The sequence below is a fragment of the Callorhinus ursinus genome, unplaced genomic scaffold (genome assembly GCF_003265705.2).
Source record: "Callorhinus ursinus isolate GAN/ISIS: 27379988/994484 unplaced genomic scaffold, GSC_fseal_2.0 scaffold79, whole genome shotgun sequence".
In the NCBI taxonomy this organism is placed as follows: domain Eukaryota; kingdom Metazoa; phylum Chordata; class Mammalia; order Carnivora; family Otariidae; genus Callorhinus; species Callorhinus ursinus.
The window spans coordinates 3,829,497-3,849,545 of record NW_027397141.1 but is presented as its reverse complement, the minus strand read 5'-3'; the positions used below and the strand labels follow the sequence as shown (position 1 = coordinate 3,849,545).

Sequence of the window (20,049 nt, the reverse complement as noted above, 5' to 3'; positions counted from 1 at the left end):
CACCCAACAGGACGGGGGGAAAGAAAAGATGGACAGAAGCAGGTACTGGGGAGGATGTGGAGACACTGGGAATAGAAGGTGCTGCAGCCGTGTGGGAAACAGTCTGGCGGTGTTCCGTCGGTTGAACCCAGACTCCCCACACACCCAGCACCTCCTCCCTGGGCGGGCACCCAAGAGCAGTGAAGACACATTCGCATGGAAACCGTGTGTGAAAGTTCATGGCGACAGGATTCAAAATGGCCCAGTGTGGGAACAACCCAACGTCCCCACCCGACCATCAGGTGAAGCTCGATCTGTCCGCACAGCAGGATGGGGTTCAGCCACAGAAAAGGACGGAGCGCCAGACACAGGCTGCACCAGGACAAACCGTGAAGACATCACGCTCCTAGAAGAAGCCAGACACACAGGCATTGCACGCTGCACGTGAGCATTTCCACGCGATGCCCAGAACAGGTAAATCCACACGGAACGAGTGCAGAGCCGTGGTTGTGGGGGCAGGGGATAGGGCTCGACGGCTCACAGGGTGGGGTTTCTTTCAGGGGTGATGAGTGTCCTCAAGTTCATGGTGACGTGGCCAACCCTGCCAACAGCCTGAAAACCACCCAGCTGTACATTTTAAAGGGGGTGAAAGTGCCCTACGACCCAGCAATTGCACTCCTGGGTATTTACCCCAAAGATACAAATGGAGTGACCCAAAGGGGTACCTGCCCCCCGTGTTCACAGCAGCAATGTCCACAATAGCCAAACTATGGAAAGAGCCCAGATGTCCACCGACAGATGAATGGATAAAGAAGATGTGGTATATATACACAATGGAATATTATGCAGCCATCAAAAGGAATGAGATCTTGCCATTTGCAATGACGTGGATGGAACTGGAGGGTATTAGGCTAAGTGAAATAGGTCAATCAGAGAAAGTCAATTATCATATGCGGAATTTAAGAAACAAGACAGAGGATCATAGGGGAAGGGAGGGAAAAATAAAATAAGATGAAATCAGAGAGGGAGACAAACCACAAGAGACTCTTAGCTCTAGGACGCAAACTGAGGGTTACGGGGCGGGGGGAGGGGGTAACTGGGGGATGGGCACTAAGGGGGGCACGTGATGCAATGAGCACCGGGTGTGATATGCAACGGATGAATTACTAAATTCTACTTCTGAAACTAATAGTACAGTATATGTTAATTGAATTTAAATAAAATTAAATTAAAAAAATAAAGGGGGTGAAAGTCTATGGTCTGTGAATTACGCTGAAATGAAGCTGTTAGTATAAATGAAGCGAAGGGCTGACGAGGTGGTCTGCACACTCCTGGACACGCACACACACACACGGCCCCGTCTGGGCGATACCAAGCCGTCGCACTGACCCCTTCATCTACTTGCTCTGTGTGTCCAGAAGCCGGCCGAGCAGCGCAGGACAAGGCTGTGCTCCCTGAGGCGTCCCCGAAGTGGGGCGGGTGGCCTGCGGGCAGTGGCTCACCTGCAGGAATCCCTGAGCTGAAGCCGTGAGCACTTGGTTCCGCAGGGAGCCTGCGCCCCCACTGTTCTGACACCACGTGGGATCCCAAATGTGGAAGGTGTGCACCAGCTCCACCTGCTGGTGTGCTGGGGGGCACGGGAACGGCCGCTGGCGGGCGGCCCAAGACGCAGGGGATTAGGAGCTGTCCCTGATGGGGCACAGGGTGCGTCAGGAACGGTCCCTGGACGTGCCTGTAGGTGAAAATCGGGTTACCTGCAGCTGAGCCCAGAAACTCACTGCGTTCCACACGTGACCAAACCGCATGTGTGCCGGATTATTAATACAGACAAGCAGTGAGCGGGCTCAGCACCGGCACGGCCCCCCGGGTCACACACCAGCCTCCGCGGCTGACGTTCACACACCCAGAGGGCCAGGGGTCTGCAGGTCCGGACGGAACATCCTATTCACACTATCAGCAAAACACACAGCTGAAGAGGCCTTTAAACACCGGAGGTCAAACAACAGCAAGAAACCACAGAGCCCGTGTGCGGTTCCCGTTGTGGGTGCACGCGCCCCCCGCTCTGCCCCTCTCCTGCCCCGCCTGCACTTCTTCCTGGGACCTCCCCCCCATGATCTTTCCGGTGTGCACTGATGTTCACTCTCTGCGCTGTGCGGGGAGCTCACAGACGCACTCACGGGTCTGCCATTATGTCACGCAGAGCGGTCTCGCTGCCCCTCGCTCTCTGCTCGTCTCTCCTTAGTGCTGAATAAAAGCGCTGCCTGGATGCACCGCAGGGTTTGGTGCACTGGGCGATTCCGAGTACAGCTGCTGGAAACAGGCAGGTGCCGGGGTTTTTGTGGATGTAAATTTCAGGCTCTTTTGGGGAAATGACCAGGAGCACGACAGCTGGGTCACGTGGGGAGAGCGTGCTTAGTTGTGCAAGAAACGCCCCGTCTTCCACATCACTGCACCATTCTGCGTTCCCACTGCAGGAAGTGAGTTCTCTGCACCGACCGCGGGGAGGATGGAGCCAAGAAACAGGGCTCACATGGGCAGAGGACGGCCCACAACGGCAGGAGGCCAGGCAACGGGCTGCCAGCCAGAGGACCAGGCACAGGGACGGTGCCAGGCTCTCCACCCCCACGCCCACATGTGACGCGGGCTTCCTCACCCCCGATCATGGGTGGGGGGTGCCGAGCAGGTGCTGATGGGCAGAGCAGACCTCGGGGGCTTGTCCGCTGCTGGTTCTGACCCGCTGTGCATGGCACCAGAAGGCAAAGATAGCCTCTGCCTACCTCAGACTTCATTAGGGAATCTGAAGAGTTAATCTGGAAATGAGTTTAAAATCAACTCCCCGCTGTTCTCTGCAGAGGGATTTGGCTAATGCCCTGCAGATGGGCGGGGCGGCAGTGGCAGGCTCCCATACATTGCTGTCCCGTTTCCTGGCCTGTGGGGGCAGAGCTCCAGCAGGATCAGACCCCCCCACCGCACCTGCAGCAGGACTCAGTCAGCACCCTGAACAAACAGCTCTGTTGTGGCCGCGGTGCAAGGAAGGGGCACCAAAGACCCAGGAACAGACCCTTGGGCTCACAGAGGCCCCACTGCGATTGATGGGAAAAGCGGGATTAACTAACAGAACTCAATCTGGAGGCAAGGAAAACGGATGTGGACAGGCTGTGCCTCTCCAGTCCCCGGGCAGGACGCGGCTGTGCGGACAGATCTCACGGGGAAGCAGAGAGAGGCCCGAAGACCAGAGTCAGTCGAGCCTCTGGGGCACAGCTGCGTCGGGAGTCGGCCGAGGGGCTTCCTAACGCTGGCTTCCAAGAGTGGGTCCCGGTGGAGGCTGGTTGGCACCACCGGGGTCTGTGTGCACAGGTGCCAATCTCAGACAGCCACCCGCCGGGCCGGAGAGCTGTCGGGGTGGTGGGCCCTCATCTACTCACGTGCCCAGAACAGCCACTCGACACAGAAGCCTTTCTGGGGGGCATGTGACACAGCACATGCCCATCCCAGTGCGGCCGGCGTCACAAAACTTCCAGAGCCTTCTCTAACACGGTCCTTTCCGGTGCCAGAACCACGCCCATTTCACTTGGGGCACATCGTTTTCCACACGCCTCGGGCAACAGGACAGTCCACTCTAGCTATTAAAAGAAACTCGAAATGCCAACCCTCCCATAAAACAAATACGAGGAGCAGAGAATCCTCATGGCTTTTTCTTTTGAGGGGGGAGGGACAAAGGAGGAGAGAAGCTCAAACAGACGCCCCACATCATGACTTTTTAAGAAGGGAAAAGTCACCACATCTATTTGAAAGGTCTGGAAACAGTTCCCTTGCCTCCAGACTGCGTCTCCGTGAGCCACATTAACCGTGGCCGGCTAGACCGAAATAATGTCCGTGGGTAGTCTCAGCGAGGCCCCAAGGCACGTCCGCACACAGGATTCCTTCTGACCCCGAGGGCGGCCGCACTCAGGACACAGTGGAGCACATCGTGAGCAGGGGTCCCCGCCGCGTGGGCTCCGTCACAGAAGAATGTTCCGTGAATCAGAGAAATTCCAACAGACACAGAAACAGTGAGCACGTGAGCTGCCACAGCTTCATCAGCACACAGCCAGCCCAGCTCCGGCCATAGCCACCGGCCGCCCACGTGCACGAGTCCACGCCGAAGCCCGCACACCTGCGTGGCTCTGCATGCACGCCCGTCGGCCCGTGTCCCTGAAGGGTGGGGGCCTCCATACAAGACAAGCACGACACAGTTGTCACATGTGGCCACAGCGCAGCTAATGGTTCTCCCCTGACAGCCCCAGCGTGGGGCTGCTCCCCAGGTCAACAGCTGCCTGAACTCATGACCCTCATCAAGTCCGGCCGTTCCCGACAGCTCTGTCTGCAGGCACCTGGTCCCAGCCCTCAAAAGGCTGTAAGTCCGCACATTTACTGAACCACGGCTCAGGAGTCTAGCTTGGCCCAGGAGACACAAGTGAGGTCATGTGGGCATGTCCGCCAACCCTTTTCCCCGAATGCCTCGCTCTCCAGGTATCACAATTAGCTTCGTGCTCCCAGCCTCAGAACCCAAAAAAGTCCAAAGTGTATAAGGGACAGCTCCACGAGGGGTGGGAGGAGCCAGCACAGAAACCTCAGACACCGGGAAATGGGGCATTTCATGAGAAGGCACAACAGGACTTGGTGTGTCTATTTATTTAAAAAGGGAAGGACAGAAAATTATTCTATGTGCGTAATTCAGCCATGCTGAGCTAAGTGAAGGAAGAGACGAGACGCGGAGAAATCATTCTGGCTGTTGGGTCCTTCGAAGCACGAAGAAACATAATCTTGCATCTCAAGTGCACTTCATGGTCTATTTAGTGTAACAAGACGTTGCCTTCCAGGGTCACAGATGGGCCACTGAAATGGAGGGACACAGTGACCAGAGGGTGACTGAAGAAGCTGTCTTGCTAAGTACAAAGACGGGATTTTAAAACCAGCTACAGCAAGGGTACGGAAAACCAACACACCCATTATAACAATGACGATCAGAATTCGCATAGTTTACATGCTTTCTACGTTTTTCAAAGCATTTCAAAGTATTTTTTTTAAGATTGTGTTTTTAAGTAAACTGTACACCCAACTGGAGCTCAGACTCACAACCCCAAGATTAAGAGTCACATGTTCTACCAACTGAGCCTGCCAGGTGTCCCTCAAAGTATTTTTTCAAAACAAAACAGTGATTCCTAACATTTTTGGTATGAAATGTCATTTTAATATAAAAACTGCAAGCTCTTATCTTTTAGAATACATAGCTAGGGAAATGCCACAGACTAAAAGTTATAATGTATAATTTTGTACCTTTTAAAAGAATTCGAATTAATCAAAGAGCCTACACGCATTGAGAGAGGATAAAAGAGCAGCTCAGTCCAAACAACAAATACCAGAGATCTGAGACCCCTTCCATATGGCATGTGTCCAAGGGTCAGGGACCAGGAGTGCCAGGGATGCATGCAGGTGGGGGTGCATGTGGGGAAGGGGGTCAGCTAAGGAGGGGCTGCACGTGGGGAGGAGGGGGTGCACGTGGGGAGGAGGGGGTGCACGTGGGGAGGAGGGGGTGCACGTGGGGAGGCGGGGGGTGCACGGGGGGAGGGCTCACGGGGGAGGGGTACAGGACCGGAGCCCAGGGGTTGGGCACTGGTGCCAGGACTGAGAACTCAGGTGACTGGGGGGCTCAGCTCCTTCACTGGGAGGATGGGTTCCCATCATGAGAGTCTGGGCCAGTGCTTCTATTAGGTCTCTTACCTAGAAGACTCTAAATGAACTAAAATATTGTATTACTATCCAGAACACAGTGTGCTTGTATCCGCAGCGCCTCTCAAGAGAACAGACCAGAAGAAACACAGCCGGTGGGTGACAGGTGCCATTGTCTCTCCTTATTTGGGTCTCCCTAGTCAGCTGACAGGAGAGGTTCCCCATGCCGCACATGCCCCAGACTTGAGTTTTTTGAACTGGATTTTTCCGGGACTTGGCCCCATTGGCCCCTCTCCCCGATGTCTCACTGACATTAGACATCTCTCCACATGCAGCCCAGCAAGTACGAGGGTCTTGTGTGCCCACAGCCTGCCGAGGGTGGGACCCCCTCCACAGCAGATGGCCAATGCATCTTGTTCTCTCTCAAACGTCCCAGATTCCCAAACCCTAAACTTCAACTGAGCTGGTTCCCCAAAGTGATGTTCAAATAATGCTCCTGTCATCCCAAAGCTCCTTCCTCAGCCTCTGGAGAGCTGCCAGCTTCCTACCCTGGACTGAATTTTAAGAACAGAGGGGGTGCCACCTTAAGTATTTTTCTCATCCCAGCGTACGTACTAGATGCATTCCTTGATACAACATGTCTCCTTAATTTGTGATTGCTGAGAATTGTGAGGACAGATTCTACCTTGAGAGGTTGGCACTCAAACAGGAGAAGAGACAAACGCTCAAATAATTACCTCGTCAGTAGAAAAGTGGCCAGTTTTCTGGGCAGATGTGATTAGCGTCCCTGGCTCCTTCCTTAAAAGGGCAGGAAATGGAAAATAGGAGAAGTTGTGTGAACTTTCCCTTGGTGGGGGTGATGGGAAAGATTTCCAGAACATATTACATTCAAACATCAAGCTGCAGAGAAGAAAGAAATGATAATTAGATAAAATCCACATCCTATTAGAAGAGTGATATCATGGGGCGCCTGGGTGGCTCAGCCGGACGGGCATCTGCCTTCGGCTCAGGTCATGATCCCAGGGTCTTTGGAGGGAGCCCCACATCGGGCTCCCTGCTTAGTGGGGAGTCTGCTTCTCCCTCTCCTTCTGCCGCTCCCCCTGCTCCTGCTCTCTCTCTGCTGTGTGTGTCTCTCTCTGTCAAATAAACAAATAAAATCTTTAAAAAAAAGATAAAAAAAGAGTGATATCATGACTGATTGGGCTTTATGCCAGGAATACAGAAAAAAGGTTGTAGAGGATTAAGTGTGGGGAATGTATAAACATACCTCCTTTTGATGTTGTTCCTAAATAAAAATGTCATGATCATCTCCAGACACTAAAGAAGCACTTGATAAACTTATTTTTATTTGTTCTTGATTTTAAAATACTCAAAAAAGAGAATCGATGGGTATTCTAATATAATACACATACACACACTGAACTGTCCCTCTCTCAGCCTGAAGCCAGAGTGATACTGAATAGGAAGACTGTAGGAGGCGTATTCCCCAACACTAAACTAGGCAAGGATACCCACTATTCCACAATGCCCTAGAGATACCGGAAAATACAATTAGACAAGGAAAAGAAATCAGAAGTATGAAAAACTCAAAGAAATAAAACCATAATTATTTGCTGATTTGTTTATGTAATTATGTAATTAGAATGAACTTTGGATTTTATATGAAAAAAAAAGCTAGCAAGAATGGTCAGGTAAACACTTGGAAGGAGCAATGAAGTGAAATGAACCAGATAAAATGTTAAAATATGCCCCAGAGCCCCAGTAACTAAAGCTGAGTGGCACCAGAAACTGGAAGGCAAACAGACAAATGACATAGACCAGAAATTACAGAAACTGACTCAAATACATATGGAAGCTTAATATAATTTCATGGTGGTGTCTCCAATCTGTGGAGTGAAGACAGAGATTTTAATAAATGGTATTGGGACCACCAGATTAGAAAAACAAAGTTGGATCCATACTTGAGACCATACAACAAAATAAATCCAAACGGGTTAAAGGTTTACATGTAAATAAAAGTCCTAGGGGGGAAAAATGGGTGAATTCCTTTAAAACCTTGGAATACCAAGGCCTTTTAAACTACAACTCAACATCCAAAAGCCACAAAATACTGGAATTCCACTACATCTCAAAAATGGCAAAAAAAAAAAAAATCAAGATGATGGCAATCTGAGAAAAAGTACTTTCAACTCCAGTCACAAGGGCCAATCTCCCTAATTTAGAAAGAGCTCCTAGAAACCATTAGAAGATGAGCAAGCCAATTAGTAGATGGGCAGCAAGAGGTGTAAACAAGTCTGAAACCAAGCAGGAGGCTCTCCAGGTCTCCGCGGGACAAGTGCGGTCCCATCCGCACACTGATGGCAAACACAGGACGGAGACCCTGGTCCTGGGAGCCTCTGCGGACAGCCGCTCTGCAGACGGCTCCGGGTGCACAACGGAGCCCACAGTGCAGCCGCGACTCAGAGCAAAACCAGCAAAAGGACTTGCTCCCCCCTCAGCCTCTGGGAACCTGGAACGCACACACTGGCACACGTACACAATGGCATCATCCAAGGTCACTAACTGCAGCAGTGTTTGCAACAGCGAGAAGGGAGAAGAACCCAAGCGTCCACCGACAGACTGAGGAGCTGTGGCCGTGTGGACGGAGGGTTACATGTGGCCACGAATACAGAATGAACAACTCGCTCTTCATCGATGCGGAACAACGTCCAAGATACACAGAGCGGGAAAATGTGCAGAACGGGATTTGTAGGGTGCTGCCCTTTGTATAAGCCAGGAGGCAGGGCAGGATCCCGCAGGAGAGACCACCTGCGGGCACAGACCGGCAGGTGCTGCAGGCTCACAGTGAGAACCGGCCCGGCGTACCTGTTACACCATTTTGATTGTGAGTCATGAAGATGTGTAGGATTTATTACAAACCCAAAAAAAGAAAGAAGGAAAGAAGGAAAGCAAAGAAGGAGGGAGGGGGAGAGGGTCCAGGCTGCTTCGGGGAGAAAAGACTGGACAAGCGGGGCTCCAGGAAAGCTTGGATGTGGTGTGAGCACTGAACGGGGAGTCAGGGGGGCCGCGGACCAGCAGGAAACTTAGGTCATCAAAGCAGTCGAGAAATAACCTGCAGTCTTGGAAAAGAAAAGATCTCTGTAAAAATGACCCCCCAAATCCCCACATAGCACATGACGCAGGAGAGAAAATTCCGTACTCAAACAGCACCAGTGAGGGGCTTCTGGTAGCTGCCGGCCAGGCTGTATCCTCGCTGTGGCGGGAACGGACAGCTGCCCCCACCAGGCACACGGGACACGCCTAGCCCGGACTGCCACTCGGATCCCGCAGAGAAGCGCCCCGCCCCGAGCGGTTTAAGGAAGACAAAGCACCTTGTGTTTGCGGGCAGCCCACCTTCCCAAGCCCCACGTTCCCAAAGATCACGTTTGTCCCCAGGAACAGAGGTGCCAGCCACTGTCAACCAAGTTCTCGCCCGTGTTCCTCTCTGCAAGGACGTGCCCAGGATGTGGCAGCAGGCCCGGTGGATCCGAAGGCCGAACAAAGAGGCTCCTAAGGCCCCAAACAGGACAATCCGACCCATACGAACAGCTGCGATGGATTAAGATATATGAAATATTTAAGTCTTTTACTTCTGTTAAAAACAAGACCACTGATGCTAAGCCCCCGTCACCAAACTGAGACTTAGTTACAGCTTCAAGTCCCCCAGAAACGGAGTGACCAGCACCAGTCAGTTGGGTGATCTGCCAGATGGACCCGTGAGCGGTGACCCTGCAATCACCACCCGATTTCTTTCCAGACCAAGTTCCTCATCAGCGCCCCCTGCTCAGAGCCTCTCACCTTGTCCACCTGCTCGGAGCCCCTTTCCAGCTGCTGGGTGGGACGCTGCCCCGTTCAGGATCCCTTGAACAAAGCCAATGAGATCTTTTAAATGTATTCACTTAAATTCTATTTTGTAAGAGTTTATAGCGATATTTGTAAAAACCCTTGGGAAGATGCTAACGGCAAACTCACTATCCTAGAAACTGGTAGATACAAGGGGAAGAATCAGGCCTGTGTACCCCCTGTCCTACAAACTGCACCTCACGGCAACAAGGAGGTAAGGGGGACGCTTCTGGTCATTAGGTGAATATAAGAAGGGAAATCTCGACAGAACAAGGACACTGCAACTCTCAAGAACTAGGTGATAAATCCGAGCAACGCTCACCGATGGCTGCTAACATCTCAGGAGACAGACAAGCCAACATCACGTACTTGTTGGAAGGCACCACTATGACGCTGTCTTTTAAAAAGCGCCCCCAGGAGCTGGTTCAGGTTCCGATTTCTAAGAAGACACAGGTCAGCGGGGCTCTGGGGTCAACAGCGTGCGGCAAGGGCGTCAGAGCGCCTGGGGTGCAGGAAGGTGTCATCTAAGCAACGGAACAGCATCACCAGGCTCCAAATACCGTGATTTCACTTTTCCCCAAACACCCGTTGGTGTCAATCATGACCATCAGGCACAGTGTGGCCCTGGGATCACCTTAATCATACAGCACACATCATAAAGCACATAATTACACAGAAAACCACTAACTTCCCACAGAAATAAAAATCAGTCCTTCTGCTGTCGTGCTGCTGCGGCGGGGGGAGGGGTGCATGGGGAGGGAGCCTCGGTGATGAGCAGCCTCCCAGTCATCTCTGTCCCCGTGAGGGGCTTCTCCAGACGCTCAGAGTCCTTCTTCCAGGTCCCGTGACCTGTCATGTTGGCCATAACTAACCCCAAGTCAATGCCACTCGGGAGCGCGTGTGTGGGAGGTCCTGGGAGAGTGGAGAACCGCGAGGCTCCCGGGGCGCTGCCGGCCGTCGGGGGCTCCTCTCGCCCGGCCCCGGGCGGCTGACTGACACAGCGGCAGCTTCGCGACTCAACCTCATGTGGCGGACGGCAATCGTTCGCTTTACACCCACGTCAAGAACCGCGTTTTGTTGTCCTTTATCCTCAAAACATTGCCCAGAACCTGTTCAAGCATGATACTCAAAGGTTTGTGGGCGTCACTAAAGACCCCACTAACCCATCACGATCGATGTCACTGTTTGCAAAGTCAACCGCGGGGCAACGGCATCCAAACCCGGGGAGGCTCGCCGGCCCAGTGCAGGCCTCCCAGACGCAGCACCTCCGCGGTGACGAGGAACTGCCCCCGTGATGGGCGCGCTGCCCGCGCTCTCACACTCGAGGTTTCAGATGACAGAGGGCCCTCAGACCCACCAACCCACCGTCCAAAGCCACAGGCTTCCTGCCTGACGTGCCGCAGACTCACCGAGGCGCTCAGCAGATGCTGGAGCCACAGGGAGGCCGGTGGCGGGGCGACCGTGGACGCTGGGGCCCCACCTGTGCCCGCGACACACAGAAGGCGGAGAGCAGGGAATCCAGAGCCGGACGAGCTCGGAGCTCCACTCGCCGGGATGCACGTGTGCATGTGTGCGTGGGCCCGTAAACACCACCGGTGCCTGGTTCACCCCACCCTCCCACGAGGCCACCGGCTCCCACCTCAGTCCCCCTCTCCTGCCTCCGTGGGGTCCTAGTAGCTCACGGGCTCCACTCCATTCTGCTTCAGCTGTTCGCCCAGAACCGGACGGGGAGGGAGGGCCCAGGCCTCCCCACCCCCTGGTACATCAGTGCCCCCGATCCGGGACTGTCGGCCCGGTGCCCCGGGTGCGTGCTAAAGGCCAGCCCTGACCGGGTCATGGACCAGGGGTCCTCAGCAGAGGCAGCTGCCCCTGCAGGGCGTGGGGGGAGGGGAGCTTCGAATGGCTGGGCCAGAATGCAGGGGTAAGCAGAGACCCCCCGCCTGTATCCGGGGTCAGCGTGGGCCCACAGAAAGGCATTGAGCAGAAGAAGCATCTGCCGCGATTTGCTCCCAGAAAGACGGCTGTGGCCACGGGAAAGGGGGCGGGGGACACACGCTGGGGTCCATTCCAGACTCCAGCCGAGGCTTGAGCCCAGGACTGGCCCCAGGAAGGAGACCCCAGCACTGACCTGCGATGACCTCCCTCCGTGGGGCCATCCCATGGCCGCTGTGAGCGGTGGCTCACGGGCCCCCGGGCCAGGTCACAGGCAGCAGGTCCCCCGAGGAGGCCATCAGCACAGCGCCCCATGGAGGGAGACCTTCCCCGTGTGGCTGTGGCAGTCAGGGCAGGCTCTGAGCCGCCGGCGGTCACACAGGAGAGCCGAGACCGGACAGAGAGCTACAGACCCACTCTGTGCACTGGAAAACGAGCTACTCAGAGTCTGCCCCGCACCTGCCTCCCTCCCTCGGCACCAGATCCCCCCATCTCCACAGGGAGCAAGGACAACAGGGGGGCCTTCCCGTCCACTCGGGAGGGGCTGTGGGGCCCAGCGGGCCTCGTCCACAGAGCAGGATGCACAGCGCCATGGAGGTCTGTGGCTTGGGGGACAGAGGAGGTGAACCCAGTGAGAGCACAGGCCGGCTGGGCACGGCCCTGACCCCCTCGCCCAAGCACGCAACACCCTGGGGTCCTCACTGCTACCCCTGGGCACGGTGCTGCCACCACCACGCCACGGAGAGCCCACGCTCCAGGCTGCAGAGCGACAACCAGAGTCCAGTCCCAGTGTGCCGCTCCGGAGGCCGGCCACTGCGGCCCAGCTGAGCAGGGAAGGACTAGATAACCTTCCAGCCGCAAAGGTCAGCGCTCCCCAGTGTCCGCGCCGCGAAACTGTGCTCTCACTCATGCGGGAAGCACACCGCCTTCCCAAGTGCCCTTCCCAGCGCGGGCGCACCGGGTGAGGGGCAGCGCCGTCCCCAGCCCTGTCCCCAGCCCTTCCTGCCCTCGCCTTCCCCGAGGTGGCCATCCCACGTGCCCGCTCCCAGCGCGGAGAGCACCAGAGAGCCGCGGAGCCCCATCGAGGGGAGACTGACATCAGCCTCCCGCTCCCAACAGTCACCGACAAGGGACGTGACAAAAATCAAGTTTCTAAACCTACAGGAGACGCCGGTGGGGCCACCCCACCAGAAGGAACCACCCACCGGCCAAGTTCAAGTGGCCAACGGTGTTCACACGTGCAAGGGTCCGTCATCAGAGTTGTGGCTCAGGACCGCTGATCCGGGGAGTGTACGAGACACCGCCATTGGCAGCACAAATGCCTACACGTGGACACAGACACGCAAGGGATGAGTGGCAGCGATGGCCCAGCTGGCCTGCTCTGCTAGGGCCGCCCACAGCTGCACGGAGACCCAGACACAGCCTGCGAGGGACACAGCCCCAGGTGGACACTCGCCATCCCATCTGTGCTGTCCCTCGGGGGTCAGCACGTGGCTTGCCCCATCTAATGAAAACCACTTTCAGAGTAGGGTGGGGAGGAAGGGCAACAAGTAATTTAGTGCAGATGAACCGCAGCCAGGGGTCCAGCCTCTGGCTTCGGTTATGAGACGGCCAGGAGCCCGTGGGAAGTGACCCAGGCCTGGACTGGGGTCAGGCTGGGCACGGAGGAGCATGGGGCTCTCAGCCCGCATGGGTCATGCTCGCTCTGTCCTCCGGGCACCAACCACTGACCTGCTGAGCCGTGAGAGCTGCGTCCACCGAGTTCCACAGCAGCTCCTGGAGTTTTGAGAACCGAAGCCAAGCCTGCTGATGGTTCCCCTCCAGCTGCACACTGTGCTTCGTCCCTAACCCAGACGAACTTTTCTCCTCTCGCGTTAACCCGCTCATCGCAATAACCTCCAGGACCAAGTGAGGAGCATCTTGGGAGCTCCTCACCGGGTGTGGGCAGCTAACAGCCTCGGGCCTGCAGCCGGACACCATGGGGATGCCACGGGGACGCCACGCGGACACCACGGGGACGCCTCAGGGATGCCATGGGGGTGCCACGGGGATGCCACCGGGACGCCACGACAGACACTGTCCTCCCAGACCCAAAACACACTCATCTCCTACAAGGACCAGAAAAGCTAAGGGCAGGACTTTGAGCTTCCAGGTCAAACTAAGGATTAAAGTGGTCCCTACCTGCAGGTGAATGTGACCCCTCTGGTGGGTCTCTGACAAGCCTGAGGACGTCAGGTACGTCGATCTGAGGGTCACCTTCTTCTTTTTCGGCCTCATCGGAGCCTCTCCGGGAAGAATGATGGTTGCGTCCAGTTTTCTTGCACAGGACAAACCTCCAGCAGTCAAACATGAGTCTGCAGTGTGAGAAACAGATTTTCAAAGGAAAATGAGCTAACCCTGCCCAAAGACAGCATAGTCGTTTCTCGAAGTCCTAACAACTAGATGCAACCTTTTGCAGTGTTTATTCAGAAATGGAAGGAGTACGTTTAAAAGGAAATTCATTTTCGTCCAATGAATGTTTACTGCCCCAACGTTCAGCTAAACAAACAGCCTTCTTTTATGATATTGGCACGGAATAAAGGTTGCATAAACAAAAATATTATTTACTTCTGCTTAAGAAAAACAGAGTCCTAGATTTTCCCCTTGACATTTAGGCTCTTGTTTCAAGGATATAAAAATCCCTGATTCCGTGGTTTCAAGGTCACAGTCTAATTCACCGAACTGGCAAATTTTCAAAACCACTGCTGATTGCTTATTCAGATTACTGAAAAGCATGTGAAATCGTCTGAGCAGAGAATGTCCTCCTGAGTCCCAGAACAAACATTAAGGTACGATCCCCCCTGTGAAAATCCAGCAAAAGAAACTTAAGTCAGGTTTTTGGGAGGCAATCCTGAATGTAAACAGACGGCTGGTAAGGACCCTTGAGACAGAAAGCCCCGGAAGTCATGTGTGGCGCACACGGCTCCCAACCACGCGGTTTTGTGCTGGTGTCTGAGCTCATGTGTGGTTCCTTATGACATCGCCCTGTTGACTCGGTAACTGGCAGGCCTTGTCTTCGAGAATAAAGATGGACATGATCTGACTTGAATATTATTACCAACAATATCACCTTTCCACCTCAGTGTTTTATGTTCTGCCTCATGCATTGGGGCGTTTTGTCCCGGCCCCAAGCCACGCCCCACCGGGAGGAGGCCACCCCGGGGCTGAGCACCACCCACTTCCCTTCCTCCCACCGACGCCCCTTGTCATCCCAGCTCAGCACCCCCCACTCTCCCCCTCAAGGCTCTCCCTGACCGCCTGGCCCCCGACGGCCAGCCCGCCCTCCATGCTGTGCCCAGGCCTGGCTTCCTTTCAGACCCCCAGGGCAGCTTCGAAAGCCCACCACTGCCTGCCCGCATCTAGGGAGGAGTTTGGACGAGCAGGGCGCTGAGGCACAGAGCCTCGCCTGTCTTTGCAGGGAGGAAGGAGCCGCCACCAGACTGGGGTAACTCTGGCCGGCAGACACACAGCCCGGTTCCCTCATGCGGCAAGCGCCACCAACCCCACAGCCCTGCCCAACAAGAGACCCATTTCCTCCCCCATCTTCCTGCCAACACACAAGCTCAGGGCTTCCCCTGCCGGTCCCCCAGTATGCACAGGTCCCTCTGGTTTTATTCCCACCGCTGCTGGCCCCAACTTGCTCGGTACCTACACGTGTCCTTCGTGTCACTTCTCTGGGCATGCGCTTCGGGTCCCAGTGGACGCTTTCTGGATCTCTCTGCCCAGCACCAGAATGAGGATCCCTCACGCTGAACCCGGGGGACAATGAGCCGCTCTCCCCCAAAAGGCCCTGGGACCGCTGCATTTGCGGCCTGTCTCCGGATCCAGGACCATCAAATCGCGTTCCAGGAACGGCGCCGACGGCGGCCACAGTCAGACCGAAGCTAATGATTTCCGATTGCCTCAGTCTGGCCTTAACATGAAACACGAGGAGGCACATTTCCCTGGTTAAAACAAAACCAAACCCCAAACCCTGTTTTTTCCCTCCTTTCTTCCACATTCTGCTCAGAGGATTTCAAACACGAGCAGGCTGATGGTAATCTTAAACCTCTGGACGGAAAGAAAAGGCCCGGTGTGTGATTCCACCTTTGCTCCCAGGAGAGCTGGGCTCCTGCCCCTCCACCCACCACGGAGACCGCAAGCGTCACCAGGCACTCAGTCTCCCGTCTTGAGACCCAAGCAAGACGGTCCAAGGTTTGTTTTTAAGGAGTTTGTTCTCAAAAGAATGCCCTCCACTCCTCTTGGCTGGAGGACCCATGAGGCCGTCCCCGCTTCCACCGGCAAGGTTGCAGCCAGGCAGGTCAGCCCTGAGCACCCCGAGGACGGCTGGTTCCGGGGGCCAGAGGGGTGAGCCCCTGCCCCCAGGACTGTGGTCCTCCAGCGCCCCGGGCCCCTCCCTCCCCCCCCCCCACCCCGCCCCGGCCCGAAGCTCCCAGGCAGAAGGCGGCATCTCAACAGTGGTTTCCCACAGCTAATGTCACCCCGAGGGCACAGAGCTCAGACCCAGATGGCAGGCCCGTTCACTTTAAAAATCTCCAGGCTGGGGGTGCCTGGGGGACTCAGTCGGTGAAGCATCTGACTCCTGGTTTCAGCTCTGGCTGTGATCTCAGGGTCCGGGGTTGAGCCCCGTGTCGGGCTCCACGCTCAGCAGGGAGTCTGCTTGAGATTCTCTCTCTCCTTCTGCCCCTCCCACCCGTGTGTGCAAGCTCTCTAACATAAGTCTTTTTTTAAAAAATAAAAATAATAAACAAACAAACAAATAAGAATCTCCAGGCTGGCATAACCACGCAGCACCAAATCGTTCTGTCTTCCACTGAGAAGTTCCCAATAGGTGAGGACCCGGAGCAGTGACAGTCACCAGGTCTGGTTCTGTGCCTCTCTCGAGTCCAGGCATCCCCCTCGCAGCACACAGGGGACTTGGGGGCTGGGTGGCAGGGACGTGGCAGAGCACAGCAGAAGATCCAAGCCAACCAGCGTCACCCGCTCCTCCTTCTGCTGGGCCACCTCCCTGCGCACCTGCTTCGGTGCCGAGAGCATCAGGCAAGCCCTGCCCTGCAGGAGCTCGGAGTCCCGGGAGAGCGGCCCGTGCACACGCACACCCGGGCTCGGCGTCGCTCACACTCAGTGCTGTCGCTGCACCCGGGGCACTGTGCATGCTCTCACTGATGAGACGGCTGCCTGAGGACAGGAAATCTGACTCTCCTCTCCTGCTGCTGCTTCCGAGCGGGAGCCCCAGCACTAGAGAAATGCACCGAAGATGCCACTGTCACTGCTGTCTGCACTGCGGTCTCCCAGACAAGTGCGTTATCAATCAGTTACAAATCGCCAATACTGAGAACGTAGTAGCATCACTCAAAAGCAGAGGAGGCGGTTCTAGGACAGAGAAGCTGAAGGTGGAGGGGACTTGTCATTCCCCCATCTTCTTCCCACCACGGGCCACAAAGTCGAGATGCCCTAGCATTTCCTGCGACCACGCAGTATCAGACATCCCACTGTGGGCAGAGAGTTCTGGAAGTTTCACTCAAGGAAGTCAGGAGGAAGCAGGGTTACGTCCCCATCTCAAAGAGGAACACGCCACAGACAGGCTACGCCGGCCGGGAGCCCATGGGGAGTCTATAAGCCCCTGGGCGGCCCGCAAGAGGGGACCGCCCCTGCCTCTTCCAGCGGCCACGCCAGGCGACTGCAGCGCCAGACTCCGCCGCGAGTGCGGGCTTCCTGTGAGCCGGCGCCTGGCCCACAGCTGCTTCTGCAGGTGCTTTGGTGAAGACCGACCCCATCCTCTCCTGCCCTGTCCAAAGGACGAGAGCATCTCTGCTGCCCGTGTGTGTCCAGCCCAGCGAGTCTCCCGTCTGCCAGCAAAGAGCCTCACTAATGTTCTCGTGAGCAAATACAAAAGGACAAATGCAGTAAACGCTTGTAACTACTTCTCCAGGAGCCTCTTAAAATAATACGACACCCACGAAGTCGGGGACCACGTGCTGTTGGTTGGGAGCATTCCAGGCCGGCTTGGTTGCGGCCCACACACACTCCACGTCCTCTGCTTCAGCTGCAGGATTCTGTTCATATTTCAGAAGTTCAGTAACGTGGCGGCGGACAGCTCTCCTTCCACAGTGATTGGGATCTCTCCTCGACTTGCCCAGATGCTGCTTTCCCAGATAAATATCCCATTTTCAGTTCAAGACCGCAGTGGGAAACCTGAGACTCAGAGAGGGGGAGAGGGTCATCTGCAGGCTGACGGTGTGGCCGGTGAGCACCAGGGAGCACCAGCGGGGGGCAGGGGGGAGACTCTGCTGGAGACTCTGCTGGAGGTGGCTTTCCAGCTGCCTGAATCCTCCCGACTGTCAGGGGCTCTGCAGGGCCAGTCACCATGACCCCTGCAGGACGGCCTCCTTCTAGCTCCCTGTAAGTTCTCCTGTAAGAAAACCTTGCCTCTCCTGCTCTGAGAAGAGTTGCCCCAGGCCCTCCAGGCCCCAGGGCCCCCACCCCGGGCTGTGGGCCCTATGTGGCAGAAGCTCTCTGCACCAGCCTCTTCCCTGCACAACTGTGTGAGGCAAAACTGATGCCCCAGGAGCATTAGCCAGGCCCAGACCGTGAGACCAGGGTGGGAGGGCGCAGCCCAGCCCACAGGGTGGGGAGCGGGGTCCTGAAAAGCGAAGCGGTCCTAAGATAGAGCCGGATCACCCCAGCGAGAGCCCCCTCCTCACCACCCGCCCCCAGGTCGGGGCAGGACAGTCCCCTCCCCGGTGGTGTGAGCAGAGGGCGTAGGTCCCAGGAGGATGGGCAGAGCTCAGAACAGCCTGGTCTGTGAACTCGGGTCTGCAAACCAGCTTCGGCCTGTCATCCCCTGGATTTGCACAGTAGAACGCCCGCCTGCCCGCCAGTGCAAGGGCTCCTTCCCCAGGGTCCGCACCTCCTCACCAACCTGCCAAGTGGGGTCCTCTGCTTGCCGCAGGGGGGGCCTGGACACTCTGCAGCCAGCAGCCCCTGGGGACCCACTTCTATTTTTGTGGTGCCCCTGTGCCTCCCAGCGGCCACACATCCTGGGGCCTCCCACAGCATCCCCCCCCACATCCTGCCGTGCTGCCGGGTCACCTTAACCCCTTCCTGGGCCAGGGCTGGCGGGCAGCCTGCTAGGGTCCCTGGAGGCCTCTGGCCCCTGGACGGGGCTGTCTCCTGTAAGGACCGGAGGCTGTGTGCTCAGGACCAAAGTCTGCTCCTCTCAAACTCCCTCTTAAGTGAGCAGAGCTGCTCAGGAGGAGCCAAGGAGAGCAACAGGGCCCCTTTCTTAAAAAGTGATCGAACAGCCTTTGAAGTTGACTGAAAAGAGCCGCTCTTCTTTTTAAACTGTGGGAGTCTCTCTTGAGTAGCCCTTTTGAAAAGCAAGGCCGCTAGCCTGTGGGCCACCCGCCTTTCCTTGCTGCCGCTGCCGGGCTGGGGGGCCCAGGGAAGTGCAGGCGCCGGTGGGGGGGCCTCCTCCTGCTGCCCCCACACCAACCTGCAGGGCCACCTGTCCCAACACCTGTCCTGACACCTGACGGATGGGGGGGGGATTCGGAGGAGCTTGGGATGTGGCTCTTCAAGGTGGGGGGCGTGGGGGGGGGCGTGAGGGACACCTGCCGCGTGTGACACGACCCTGTGACAATGGGGAGGGGCGTCTGTGCACAGGGAGCCCCGCGCCTCCAGCGGGTGACTGCAGGGATGCACCCCCACCGGAGACCGCGGTCGGGCCCGCCCACCTCCGGACCCTCCCCCCTCCCCCCCGCCCCCGTCCCCATCCACCCCTTCCACCGGCCTCCCCACCCCCGCACACCTGCCCGCCTGGACCGTCCTCCGCGCGTCCTCCGCCGCAGGTGCCGCGCCCGACGCCGCCCCGGCCGGCCGCAGGGGGAAGGGCGGAGGAGGGGGAGGGGTGCAGGGGAGGAGGGCGCCCGAGAGAGGCGGGGAAAGGTGGGGGCGGGGACGTGGTGGAGGGCGGAGGGGGAGGGGGAGGGAAGGGAGGGGCGTGGGCTGAGGAAGAGGAAGAGGGCTCAGGTGGGGGGAGGAGGGGAGAAAGGGGTTAATGTCTGGGGCAGGGGCGGGACCAGGGGGCGGGGGAGGGCGCGGGAGGGGGAGGAGACACCCGAGCCCGCCCTCGCCTCTCCCTACGTGTCCGGTGGGCAGGGGTCGTGCCCCTCCGCCTGGGGTCGCCGGCGACCGGGCGCACATCCGGCACCCCAAGGGGACACGGGCTGGGCTGGACGGGGAGTTCTGCCCGGCCCGACTCCAGTTCCCGGGCTCACCCACAGGAGGAGGGTCCCGCCGGCCGCAAGGCACCTGCTCAAAGCCAGGCTCCATGCGGCCCTGAGGACCTCCACCCATGCTAGGCTCCCCCAACTCCCCAGGAGCCTCTCAGGAGAAGGAGGGCGGCCGGCGGGCGGGGTCAACACAAAGCCTGTGCGCACAGTGGCCTCACCCCTGCGCGGGGAGCGTGTGCTCCAGGCCACCTGCCGGCCGTGCTTCTGGGGC

General features: G+C 57.0%; 1 protein-coding gene across 9 annotated transcripts in view; it reads right to left on the bottom strand.

The window, feature by feature from the left end:
* Positions 1-19,507, bottom strand: part of MCF2L (MCF.2 cell line derived transforming sequence like) — a 133,601-nt gene extending 114,094 nt beyond the window's left edge. For 5 of the 9 annotated variants that reach the window (XM_073887460.1, XM_073887461.1, XM_073887469.1 and 2 more), the window contains exons 1-2: positions 18,467-18,579; positions 13,687-13,859 (exon numbers count right to left, since the gene is read on the bottom strand). In XM_073887460.1, the coding sequence (XP_073743561.1) occupies positions 13,687-13,855 (169 nt within the window). In that variant the 5' untranslated portion in view covers positions 13,856-13,859; positions 18,467-18,579. Of the gene's footprint in view, positions 1-13,686; positions 13,860-15,192; positions 15,664-18,466; positions 18,581-19,354 lie in introns of those variants that run through there. The other 4 variants (XM_073887462.1, XM_073887458.1, XM_073887464.1 and 1 more) reach the window with 4 other exon arrangements.
* Positions 19,508-20,049: the final 542 nt, after the last annotated feature.